We start from the raw sequence: 14,226 nt of genomic DNA, 5'->3' as shown, positions 1-14,226 counted from the left end.
AACACCCAGTATGTGGTCGTAAACTGCTGTATGGGCGCAGAAGGAAAGGAACGCCATATGGTTTTTGGAAGGCAGATTTCACTGGGATAATTTTAAGCTGCCATGTCACATTTGCACCCCTAGAGTAGAAACTCAAAAAAAAAAGACCCCATTTTGGAAATTACGGAATAAGGTGGAAGTTTTGTTGGTACTATTTTAGGGTACATATGATTGACAACAAATGGAAGAATAATATTCAGGCGGCACTCACCAGTCGGTGCAACAAGCTTTTTTTAATTCTCCAGAATGGATCGCTGGGTACATCAGAAGCTGAATACATTGAAAGCTGTAGCTGGATACATAAGAAGCTGAATACATCAATGGCTGAATACATCAGAACGCTGAGTACATGTATAAAGCTGAGTACATAAATGGCTGGATTCAAAAGCTGAATACAAATGTGATGTGTCATGGGACGGACTTACATACATGCAGTGATTGAGGTTCGGTGATGGCCATTTCGCACGTCAGTGCTTCATCTGATGCGCGAAACGGCTGTCGCCGAACCTCAATCACTGCATGTATGTAAGTCCGTCCCATGCCACATCACATTTGTATTCAGCTTTTGAATCCAGCCATTGATGTACTCAGCTTTATACATGTACTCAGCGTTCTGATGTATTTAGCCATTAATGTATTCAGCTTCTGATGTACCCAGCGATCCATTCTGGAGGATTAAAAAAGCTTGTTGTACCGACTGGTGAGTGCCGCCTGAATATTATTCTTCCATTTGTTGTTATTATACCACTGTGGGCAGAGCACCATCAGGTAGCACACCAGCACATCTAGAGCGTTAAAGGGAATCGGTCACCTGGTTTGACCATATTAAGCTCTCACCATTGCCATGTTTAATAAAATCTCCTGCAGTGGTTTTCTTTCTTATATTCATGCTTTCATTTTGCAAAAAAAAAAGTGATCTTTGTATTATGCAAATGAACCCTGAAGGTGCCAGGAGGGACGTTATTCTTCACCCTCTGAGCCCAGTAACGCCTCCCTGCAGTGCCTAGACCGCCTTTATTTAGAGCCCAAGTACGCCCCCTCGTTATGCAGTATCGTCCCACACCCTAGTTTAACAGCGCTGCCCCCTCTGCTACATCAGCTAATTCATTCAAGCCACGCACCTGGAATCTTCAATTCGTCTAGCTGAAATCTCGCGCAAGCACAGTACCGCCTACTGCATGCGCCTGTGTGATCCAACCGCTCCATTTTGGATGATTTTTTTTCAACTGTCGTGTCGCAGCATGTCACAGTGCGAGACCATAGACTATCATTATAAAAATTGTTGTGCGACAAAATTTCGCGTGACAAATTTCATTGTGTTCCCTAGCCTTAGAGTCTGTTTATTGGGACCACACCCAGCAGGAATAAAGCCACAGGAATCCACTGCTATTGAAGAGGGTTTAGTGTAGAAATGAGAGAGAGAGAGAGACAGAGAGAAATATTCTGGCTTCACAAAGTTGCAAAAATACTGCTTTGTGACTTTTTGGGCTTTATTTGTAAAAAAAAAAGCAGCAATATTTTTTGTCTTTACAATATTCACTCCAGTTTTTAAAGGTGAATGGTAAAGTGTGGTAAATTAGACAACAATTATGTAAATGAGTAACTATGTAAATTCGTTTTAATTTCCACTCCCTCCACATCCACAATTGGTTTGCTGAACATGTATGTGTATTCATTGGGGAGAGGGGAGAAATCTACTCTTCACTTTTTTTTTATTCACACAGCCATATCAGGGCTTGTTTTTTTGCAAGACAAGGTACAATTTCGAGTGGCACCATTTAATATTCCATACAATGTAGTGGAAAGCTGGAAAAATTCTAAATGTAGTGGGTAAATTGAAAAACAATGCAATTATTTTATGGATTTCGTTTTACAGTGTTTACTGTGCTATAAAAGTTAAGTTTCCCTTATTCTTCAGGTCATTATGATAACAATAGCAAATATATGGTTTTCCCTACTTTAAGGCCTCATGCACACGACCGCTGTGTGCATCCGCGGCCGTTGTTTCATTTTCCGTTTTTTTTCGCGGACCCACTGATTGACTTAATGGGTCCGTGGAAAAATCGGAAAATGCACCGTTTTGCAGCCGCATCCGTGATCCGTGTTTCCTGTCCGTCAAAAAAAAATGAACTGTCCTATTATTTTGACTGACAACGGTTCACGGACCCATTCAAGTCAATGGGTCCGTGAAAAAACACGGATGCACACAAGATTGGCATCCGCGTCTGTGTTCCGTGGCCGTAGGTTACTTTCACACAGACGGATCCGCAGATCCGTCTGCATAAAAGCTTTTTCAGAGCTGAGTGAAAACTCAGATCCGACAGTATATTCTAACACAGAGGCGTTCCCATAGTGATACTTTAAACTGTGTACATGACTGCCCCCTGCTGCCTGGCAGCACCCTATCTCTTACAGGGGGCTGTGATCCGCACAATTAACCCCTCAGGTGCTGCACCTGAGGGGTTAATTGTGCGTATCATAGCCCCCTGTAAGAGATCATGTGCTGCCAGGCAGGAGGGGGCACACCCCCCTCCCTCCCCAGTTTTAAATTCATTGGTGGCCAGTGCGGCCCCCCCTCCCTCCCCTGTAGTACTGTAGATTCATTGGTGGTCAGTGCGGCCCCCCCTCCCTCTCCTGTAGTACTGTAGATTAATTGGTGGCCAGTGGGCCCCCCTCCCTCCCCTGTAGTACTGTAGATTCATTGGTAGCCAGTGGGCCCCCCTCCCTCCCCCTCCTAATTAAAATCTCCCCCCCTATCATTGATGGCAGCGGAGAGTTCCGATCGGAGTCCCAGTTTAATCGCTGGGGCTCCGATCGGTAGCCATGGCAACCAGGACGCTACTGCAGTCCTGGTTGCCATCGTTACTTAGCAATTTTTAGAAGCATTATACTTACCTGCGAAGCTGCGATGTCTGTGTCCGGCCGGGCGCTCCTCCTACTGGTAAGTGACAGGTCTGTGCTATAAGCAATGCGCCGCACAGACCTTTCACCTACCAGTAGGAGGAGCGCCCGGCCGGTCACAGACATCGCAGCTCGCAGGTAAGTATAATGCTTCTAAAAATTGCTAAGTAACCATGGCAACCAGGACTGCAGTAGCATCCTAGTTGCCATGGTTACCGATCGGAGCCCCAGCGATTAAACTGGGACTCCGATCGGAACTCTCCACTGCCACCAATAATAGGGGGGGAGATTTTAATTAGGAGGGGGAGGGAGGGGGGGCCTGCTGGCCACCAATGAATCTACAGTACTACAGGGGAGGGAGGGGGTCCCACTGGCCACCAATGAATCTACAGTAATACAGGGGAGGGAGGGGGGCCCACTGGCCACCAATGAATCTACAGTACTACAGGGGAGGGAGGGGGGGCCCACTGGCCAGCAATGAATCTACAGTAATACAGGGGAGGGAGGGGGGGCCCACTGGCCACAAATGAATTTAAAACTGGGGAGGGAGGGGTGTGTGCCCCCTTCTGCCTGGCAGCACATGATCTCTTACAGGGGGCTATGATACGCACAATTAACCCCTCAGGACCTGATGGGTTAATTGTGCGTATCACAGCCCCCTGTAAGAGATCGGGTGCTGCCAGGCAGCAGGGGGCAGTCATGTACACAGTTCAAAGTATATTCTAACTTGAAGCGTCCCCATCACTATGGGAACGCCTCTGTGTTAGAATATACTGTCGGATATGAGTTTTCACGATCTAACTCAAATCCGATGGTATATTCTAACATAGAGGCGTTCCCATGGTGATGAAGACGCTTCAAGTTAAAATATACCATCGGATTGGAGAAAACTCCGATCCGATGGTATAATAGGGACTCCTGACTTTACATTGAAAGTCAATGGGGGACGGATCCGTTTGCAATTGCACCATATTGTGTCAACGTCAAACGGATCCTTCCCCATTGACTTGCATTGTAATTCAGGACGGATCCGTTTGGCTCCGCACGGCCAGGCGGACACCAAAACGACTTTTTTTTCATGTCCGTGGATCCTCCAAAAATCAAGGAAGACCCACGGACGAAAAGACGGTCACGGATCACGGACCTACGGACCCCGTTTTTGCGGACCTTAGAAAAAAACGGTCGTGTGCATGAGGCCTAAAGCTCTGCCATTTTTTTCTTTGCGTTGACATATTCTGACGCCTATGACTTTTGGACATTTCCTAAATTGCAATATCGAGAACAGCCATTATACAATGTACAGCACTGCACTTGGTATGCTGTGAGGAGGGCGCAGGCCTCTCCAGAAGGCAAACATGTCTGGTGGATGTCATGCATCATTCAATTTATCAAACATTGTGCAACATTTGAGAAAATTTATGCAAATTAGGTCATAATATACTCCTTCAAAACAGGCCCCCATTAAAAAAAAAAGGCTAGATGAGCATCTAATAGTAAATGGAATTTATATCTATTATTGGTCTAACAATGTTGTATAATTTCTGTAATTTATTTAGGATTAGTAATTCAAGTATGCGTCTTCTGTAGTTGTAAGGAATCTTTTCCCACAAAACTATATATCAGTCTGCTTTGCTCTTCCTGCTCTATAATATGCTACCTTCAGCTCATACACCGTGTTCAACTTGACAGGTTCCCTTTAGGGCTCATGCACATTTAAAAGATGCGGACACCACTCCTGTCTGTCCGCATCCACACATCTGTTCCGTGTCATCCACAAAATGATAGAACATGTTCTTTTGTTGTCAGCATTACTGTCAAGGATAAGACTGTTCTATTAGGGGCAAGCCGTTAGGTTCCACAAAATGCAGAATGCACACAGCCGGTATCCATGTTTTGCGGATCCGCAATTTGCGGACAAAGAAACAGCCAACGGTCATGTGCATGAGCCCTTAAACTGGGATGAATGCTGTTTTTCCTATGTTTTTCTCCTGCAGCGCAATCCATTTTTATATTTTCTTCATTTAGCGGACTTTTTTACCCACATTGTCTTTGGATTTGCAGCGCTCGAGGGGACAAGTATTTTAAACAGAGACTCTATTTATTTTATTGAACTGTTTTTCCTATGTGTACAGAGTAATTTATTGGAGCACCTACATTTTGAGTTAATTTGAATTGAATATCATGTACTGCAGTGTATCCAGTGTAAGAAATCTCATCTTTGGAAATGTGGCTGCTGAGTAGTGTTTAGCGAACCTGTGTTTTCAAGTTCGGCATACAAGGTTCCTGTTATCTAAGAATTCTGTTATGGATTCTGCTACCAAGGACCACAAGTTATGGTATGGTATAAGTAACGAACCTTGTATGCCGAACTTGAGAATAAAAGTTCACTCAACACTACTGCTGAGGTGTCACTGATTATTTATCTACATCTACCCTTATATGCTGGTCTCTCAAGATAAAGTATGCAGCATGTGCTCTTGAGGCTAGTATCACACATGCGGTTTTTGAAACAATTGTGGAAACTTTCCATTTCCTTTTAATCCACTCATGGCTTTGGCTCAAACTACAGGGTGGGCCATTTATATGGATACACCTTAATAAAATGGGAATGGTTGGTGATATTAACTTCCTGTTTGTGGCACATTAGTATATGTGGGGGGGGAAACTTTTCAAGATGGGTGGTGACCATGGCGGCCATTTTGAAGTCGGCCATTTTGAATCCAACTTTTGTTTTGACACAACATATCATGTGACACATCAAACTTATTGGGAATTTCACAAGAAAAACAATGGGGTGCTTGGTTTTAACGTAACTTTATTCTTTCATGAGTTATTTACAAGTTTCTGACCACTTATAAAATGTGTTCAATGTGCTGCCCATTGTGTTGGATTGTCAATGCAACCCTCTTCTCCCACTCTTCACACACTGATAGCAACACCGCAGGAGAAATGCTAGCACAGGCTTCCAGTATCCGTAGTTTCAGGTGCTGCACATCTCGTATCTTCACAGCATAGACAATTGCCTTCAGATGACCCCAAAGATAAAAGTCTAAGGGGGTCAGATCGGGAGACCTTGGGGGCCATTCAACTGGCCCACGACGACCAATCCACTTTCCAGGAAACTGTTCATCTAGGAATGCTTGGATCTGACACCCAAAATGTGGTGGTGCACCATCTTGCTGGAAAAACTCAGGGAACGTGCCAGCTTCAGTGCATAAACAGGGAAACACATCATCATGTAGCAATTTCGCATATCCAGTGGCCTTGATGTTTCCATTGATGAAGAATGGCCCTACTATCTTTGTACCCCATATACCACACCATACCATAAATTTTTTTGTTCCAACAGTCTTGGAGGGATCTATCCAATGTGGGTTAGTGTCAGACCAATAGCGGTGGTTTTGTTTGTTAACTTCACCATTCACATAAAAGTTTGCCTCATAACTGAACAAAATCTTCTGCGTAAACTGAGGGTCCTGTTCCAATTTTAGTTTTGCCCATTCTGCAAATTCAGTGCGCCGATCTGGGTCATCCTCGTTCAGATGCTGCAGTAGCTGGAGTTTGTAAGGGTGCCATTTGTGAGTAGCTAATATCCGCCGAAGGGATGTTCGACTAATGGCACTCTCCAGTGACATGCGGCGAGTGCTATGCTGTGGGCTCTTGCTGAATGAAGCTAGAACAGCCACTGATGTTTCTTCATTAGAGACAGATTTCATGCGTCCACATTTTGGCAAATCCAACACTGAACCAGTTTCACGAAACTTAGCAAGCAGTTTGCTAACTGTAGCATGGGAGATGGGTGGTCTCGTAGGGTGTCTTGCATTGAAATCTGCTGCAATGACCCGGTTACTGCGTTCACCAGACATCAACACAATTTCTATCCACTCCTCACGTGTTAACCTCGGCGACATGTCAATGGCTGTAAACAAAGAGAAACTTGTAAAAAACTCATGAAAGAATAAAGTTACGTTAAAACCAAGCACACCATTGTTTTTCGTGTGAAATTTCCAATAAGTTTGATGTGTCACATGACCCTCTTCCTATTGAAAAGTTGGATTCAAAATGGCCGACTTCAGAATGGCCGCCATGGTCACCACCCATATTGAAAAGTTTCCCCCCTCACATATACTAATGTGCCACAAACAGGAAGTTAATATCACCAACCATTCCCATTTTATTAAGGTGTATCCATATAAATGGCCCACCCTGTACATCAAAAACAGTTTGTGTGAATCCAGCCAAAATATTAATATTCCCTACCTACAGAGTGATCATTACATTTGACTGACTAGTTACTAGATGAACTGCACATTTCCTGTCACTGGAACTTAGATTTTGGAAACATTGGGGGTCATTTATGAATAGATATTTCCCAATTTTTGCCATATATCTGTTGCAGATTGGGTCGCAAAGGGGATTTGTGGCCAAATCTGCGACTTCTTCCACATCCACGCCACACACGCCAGTTCTAAAAAAATAGGGGGCGTGCCATGGGCAGAGAAGGGGGCTGGGGTTCTTGGCTCATCTCATTTATCATTTTATACTCCTGTTTTAGGCTTAGAAAATTATCTAAATCTATGCCAGCAAGGGAGATGGCGTAGATTTAGGCCGGGGCCTCGTTATTTTTTGCGGACCCATTGACTTGAATGGAGCCACGGAACGTGATTTGTGGGCAATAATAGGACATGTTCTATCTTTCAACGGAATGGAAAAGCGGAAATACGGAAACGGAATGCATACGGAGTACATTCAGTTTTTTTTGCGGAACCATTGAAATGAATGGTTCCGTCTACGGACCGTATATGGAAAACAAAAAACGGGCAGTAAACGGGGAAAAAAAAAACGGTTGTGTGCAGGAGGCCTAACTGTGCACCTCCTGCACACAACCGTTTTTTTTCCCGTTTACTGCCCATTTTTTGCCTTCCATATACGGTCCGTATACGGAACCATTCATTTCAAAGGTTCTGCAAAAAAAACTGAATGTACTCCGCATGCATTCCGTTTCCGTATTTCCGTTTTTCCGTTCCATTGAAAGATAGAACATGTCCTATTATTGCCCGCAAATCACGTTCCGTGGCTCAATTCAAGTCAATGAGTCTACAAAAAAAACGGAACACATATGGAAATGCATTCGTATGTCTTCCGTATCCGTTCCATTTTTGCGGAACCATCTATTGAAAATGTTATGTCCAGCCCAATTTTTTCTATGTAATTACTGTGAACTGTATATGCCATACGGAAAACGGAACAGAAAAAACGGAACGGAAACAGAAACACAACGGAAATAAAAAAATTTAACAGATCCGTGAAAAACGGACCGCAAAACAATGAAAAAGCCATACGGTCGTGTGCAGGAGGTCTTATTAAGACCGGCATCTAAAAACGCCAGTCTTAATAAATCATCCCAATTGTATGTAAAATATTTTTGAAACCAATAAAGTGTAATAACATATAGTATTCTTTTTTAGATCCCACTCTTAAAATAGATGACAGCAACACACGCCTTCTGATTGGTTGTTTAGTTGCCATCATCTTTATACTAGTGGCGATTATTGTGATTATACTGTGGCGACAGTTTTGGCAGAAGATGCTAGAGAAGGTACATTTCATCATTTTTATGCTAATATTTTAAATGATTATAATTGTGCCAAATCATTTGTGACATATAATAATGAAATCCTAGACGTGAGTTTGTTTGAAGATATTTGTATAATGTACTGTATATCTCATATAATCATTATCTGTTATCTCAATGATTTCCACCTCAAGGCAGAGGAAGAAGGTGACTAGTTTTCTTTATTTTAATGCACCTACATGGGTCCATACTAGGGAACTGTATGGCTTCTGTGGTGCTATATATTCTCTGTGCACGTCACTTCAATTAGTAATATATAGGCTACTAATGGAAGACTATGAGATATCCCACTGTAAAGGTTTACAGGATGCAACATTGCTAATAGGATCCCAATGTGAAAAAAAGTATAGCAGACTTAAATTTAAGTTTTTCTGTATGCCTTTCAATGGAATAATATCATGTACTATGCTATTCCATACTGCATAAAAGCTATACCAACCTACACCAGCCCAACATTGGCCAAAACATTATCTTGGTCTTTTTCAAATAAATGGAGCGCTTCAAATACGTGTGGCATATATGTGAGGAACTTCTTCCAATCAATACAGCAGATATAGGCTCCAAACATGACGTTAAAGAGGTTTTACAGGTGTTCAATTTTGATGCCCTATACTCAGGTTAGGTCAGCATTATTTGATTGTTTGGGTTCCAACAGAAGGCCACTAATCAGCTGTTTGAAGAGCCTACAATGCTCTGGTGAACACTGCAACATCTTCACACCATACCAAGCACAGTGCCGTCCATTGTATAGCAGGTGTGCTTGTTATTGCAGCCCAGGCCCATTCATTTGAATGATATTAAGCAGCGCCTAGGCCACATGACTAATGAATATTACTTCATTGGCTTAGGAAGAGGCTGTGGCGCTTATCGGAGTGACGTGACCTCTTCAAACAGCTGATTGGGGGTGGTTGCCAGGGGTCGGACTTCCACAGTCAGATATTGATGGCCTATTCACTTGGAAAAACCCTAACATAGTCTTCCTTGTAACTGTGCGTATGCTTTCAAAATATTTTTTTTTTTAAGTATTAGGGTACGTACATTCATATGTTGTGGAAATGTAGCAGAAAATCTGCAATGTTATTGCTAGGAATCTGTAGTACAGGAAAACACACTAAATCATGTGTTTTTGGTTTGGATTTCGTTGCAGAAATGCAGCTTATTTGACACAGATTTCACTCTTTGCATTGCAAATCCAAGATAAAAATACACAGCATAAATTCTGTACCACATGTCAATTTTGCGGGGAATTTTTCTGCAGATTGTGAATGAAAATTGATTTAAAAAAACTTATTAATTTTGCTGCTACTGTAAATCTTAGGTAGGGTATTGGCTCTCCTTAAAAAAGCCAGCCCTGTATGGAAAATTACTGGAAGTGCTCCATGGTATGTTGACTTATAGGCAATGCCCCATGTGAAAAGAACATGCAAAGAGGTATCTCATGTGCCAAGACTTATTGACTCATGGGGAGACACTTCCACCAGGTGGCGTTATCAAGATGGTTTCTCTTTCCTTGGGAGATAACTATTTGCATATTAGTACTGTAAAATACTGCAGCTCTTCTGTACACAATTTAGCAATAGAAAATTTGCAGTTTCCACAACATGTGAACATACTCTGTGGGTGGTTTCACACTTGGATTTTTGGGGAAAACAAGAAAAGTTAGTTTATTTGTACCAAGGCCAAAGGTAAATACAACAGCATGGAAAATGATAAGACTGTCCTTTATATTTTACTGAGCATTTGGATCCGATTCTGGTTTTAGCTAAAAATAAACAACATGAAAAATGGCTACAAAACAGTGTTTTCAAAAAAAATAAAGAACTAGTGTAAAACTACCATTAGGGTCCATTCACACGTCTGCAAAATGGTTCCGCATCCGTTCCACAATTTTGCAGACGTGTGAATGGAATTTTCAATGGGGCTGCAAAAGACGTGGACAGCACATCCGCACTTCTGTTCTGTGGCCCCGCAAAAAATGGAACATGTCCTATTCTTGTCCGCAGCCACGGATAAGAAAAGGCATTTCTATCATAGTGCTGGCCATGTGCGGTCCGCAAAATGCAGAACGCACATGGCCGGTGTATCCGTGTTTTGCAGATCCGCAATTTGCGGACCGCAAAACAGTTGAAGATGTGTGAATGGACCCTTAGGCTGGGCTCACACATGCAGTTTTTGTTCAACATTTTTTATTAGCCAAATCCAGGGGTGGATCCAAAGGAAATTGAAACTATAAAGGAGAAATTTGATCTTGTCTTTTTTACTTCTGTCCTTTGCTATGTTTGTAAAAAAAAATGCATGAGTAACTCAACCCTAAAAATATTTTAATAAAATGTATTTTTGTTTTCTTTTTATTTTCAGGCATCCAGAAGGATGTTGGACGAGGAACTGACTGTCAGCCTCTCAATCCCCAGTGATTCAAACACATACAATACAAATCAAAGGCATGAATCTATGTCAGCTAGTGAACATGATTTCAACTCCACCTATGACAGGATATTTCCTCTTGGGCCAGACTATCAGGAACTGACAGCACAAGCAGTAGTAGAAGAGGAAGCTGGTATGCAATACAAAGTCTGTTAATATTAAAGGGGTGGCAGTATTACATTTTTCTATATGGCTCACAGTGGGTTAATATTAAGAAAAGAAGCCATACTCCCCCTAAATGCGACAATTTTAATGCTGCTCCACTCCCCACTGCTCTCCTCTTCCTGTCCTGGCTTGACAAACAGGAAATGCCTGTCAATACCTGCTAAGCCAGTATCTTGCCATAGCAGTGACCTGCCACAGCATAAGGCCTCTTTCACACTACCGTTTTTTTCTTCCGTTTTGCGGTCCGTTTTTTGCGGTCCGTATACGGTCCGTATACGGAACCATTCATTTCAATGGGTCCGCAAAAAAACGGAATGTGTTCCGTATGCATTCCGTTTCCGTATTTCCGTTTTTCCGTTCCGTGGAAAGATAGAACATGTCCTATGTTTGTCCGCAAATCACGGTCCGTGGCTCCATTAAAGTCAATGGGTCCGCAAAAAAACGGAACACATACGGAAGTGCATCCGTATGTCTTCCGTATCCGTTCCGTTTTTTGCGGAACCATCTATTGAAAATGTTATGCCCAGCCCAATTTTTTCTATGAAATTACTGTATACTGTATATGCCATACAGAAAAACGGAACGGAAAAACGGAACCAAAACGGAAACACAACGGAAACAAAAAACGGAAAAACGGATCTGTGAAAAACGGAACGCAAAACACTGAAATGGACATACTGTAGTGTGAAAGAGGCCTTAGGCTAAGTTCACACGAACGTGTGTGATCTGTGGCCGTATTGCGGCCCGAAAATCGCGGGCCGCAATACACGGCCACAGATCCGTGTGAATTCTGCATCACGGATGCGGACCCATTCACTTCAATGGGTCCGCAAATCCGGAATCGCGGAACGACCGCACGGGACGGGACCCCTCGGAAGCACTACAGAGTGCCTCCATGGGGTTACGTCCCGTACTTCCGTTCCGCTAAAAGATAGAACAAGTCCTATCTTTTAGCGGAACGGCCGGATGGCGGACCCATTAAAGTGAATGGGTCCGCGATCCGATGCGGCTGACCTACGGCCGGCGATCGTGCATTGCGGCCCGCTATTTGCGGGCCGCAGCACAGGCACGGGTCACACACGTTCGTGTGAACTCAGCCTTAAGGAAAAAATCATACTTTTTTGCATCAGACTCCATCAGTATAATGTCTATTGTGATAAGGTGCATTTAATATAATGTACATTACTATAAGCAAGTAACAGGGTGTGCATGTGAACTGAACAATAATTATACTTTCAAAGACTACTTTATTTGGGTAAAAATTGCCCCTAGTCCTTCCTTCCATACAGATCAGGCCAATACACATGAAAGCGCTGAATGTCACTGCCCTAGGACAAAAGTGATGCTGCCACTGCTAAGAGGAGTTCATTTCATAGTATACATTTCTCTAAAATCACAGTTTTTTTTTTTTATCTGTAACTTCCTTTTGGTTTAGGTCACCTAGGAGCTGTGATCAGATACATTTTGGTTTCTGATTTACGTGATGTAGGGAAAATTCAAAACCATTAAAGAGCATTTGTTGGCATGATTTTATGTTATGTATCAAATCGTTTTTTTTTACACAATAAAAGCACACAGAGCTATGGGGACTGGGTATTGCGGATGTGCTAGCGGCCATCTAGCAACCCATGTCCTCAGCTCTATACACAAAATCCCAGTGACAGGTTCCCTTTAAAGCCGCGTACACCTCCACTTCCGGATGGACTGATGTCACTGCCTTCTTCAGATGCTCCTCTGCCACCAATGATTGCAGGCAAGAAAATTTGAGCCACAACACATAGTGGCATGCATGCTATTTTGAATACACACTGACATCAATGACTGGATATGACTACATTACGTAAACCACAAACCAAAAGGACACAGACACAAGAGGACCCTATCAGTCATATCAATAAAAATGGAAGGAGGAGTGTATACAGCACCAAGGACTCAGCAGTAGCGGTGCTTCAAGTGCTAATTCCATTGCCTCGGTGCTCCAACTATGTCACTTACAACAATATAAAAACGAATCTATCACTGCAGCAGTTGATCGTATAGCCATCAACAGGCATGTAACGAGGGGCAGGAAAAGCGAGGAATGTGCCCTGAGCGCAGAAATGCAGAGGGTTGAAGGGGCACCCAGGCAGTTTATTTAGATGGTGAAGCAAGAAACCACTTCACCATTCAGTACAGCTGTGCTGCTCCAGAGCAGAACGAACATCACAATACTAGGCTGTGTAGGAGGAGCATGCAGGCCCATGAAAAAGCCTATGTGCTCCTTCTACAAAGACCAGGTGTGCAATGTGTGTGTAACCACATTGTGCTTCTGCTGCTGGGGAACTCTAGATGTGCCTGATCATCGGGGAAACAGATGAGTATTCTGTGTATTTTTCTTTTTAATTTATTAATGGAGTGGGCACTACTGAAAGGGCAAAATATGAGCATTACTACTGTAAGGGGCCACAATGAGGGAATTAGTACTGCAGGGGGGCACAATGAAAGCATTACTACTGTCAGGGGGCACAAAGTGGGCTAATTACAGTGAAATTGGCAAAATGTGGACATAGCTGCTGTGAGGGGGGCTCAATGTGGGCATTACTACAGTAACAGAGCACAATGTGAACATAACTATTGTGAGAGGGCACAGTGTTGACATAATTACTATGAGGGGGTACAATGTAGATATAATTACTGTGACAGGGCACAATGTGGGCATAACTACTGTGATGGGGACAATGTGGGCATTAGTGCTGTGAGGGAGCACAATGTGGTCATTATAATTGTGAGCGGGCACAATGTGGACATACAGTAACTGCTGTCATGGGGCACAATGTTGACATAACTACTGTGAGAGGGCATAATGTGGACATTGCTACTGTTAGAGGGCATATTGTGGACATAACTACTCTGAGGGGGCACAGTGTGACCATTACTACAGTGATAGGGCACAATGTTGACATACAGTAACTACTGTGATGGGGCACAATGTGGACATAACTATTGTAACAAGACACAAGTATGGACATAACTACTGTGATAGGGCACAATGTAGGCATAACTGTGGGGGGGCACAATGTGGA

General features: G+C 43.0%; 1 protein-coding gene across 1 annotated transcript in view; it reads left to right on the top strand.

Annotated features, from left to right (window-relative positions):
• Positions 1-14,226, top strand: part of DDR2 (discoidin domain receptor tyrosine kinase 2) — a 1,651,236-nt gene that overhangs the window by 1,038,665 nt on the left and 598,345 nt on the right. The window contains exons 10-11 of the mRNA XM_040407250.1: positions 8,409-8,539; positions 10,934-11,116. Of these exons, the coding sequence (XP_040263184.1) occupies positions 8,409-8,539; positions 10,934-11,116 (314 nt within the window). The remainder of the gene's footprint in view (positions 1-8,408; positions 8,540-10,933; positions 11,117-14,226) is intronic.

The sequence above is a fragment of the Bufo bufo genome, chromosome 9, assembly GCF_905171765.1.
Source record: "Bufo bufo chromosome 9, aBufBuf1.1, whole genome shotgun sequence".
NCBI lineage: Eukaryota > Metazoa > Chordata > Amphibia > Anura > Bufonidae > Bufo > Bufo bufo.
This window is presented reverse-complemented; position numbering and strand designations above follow the sequence as displayed.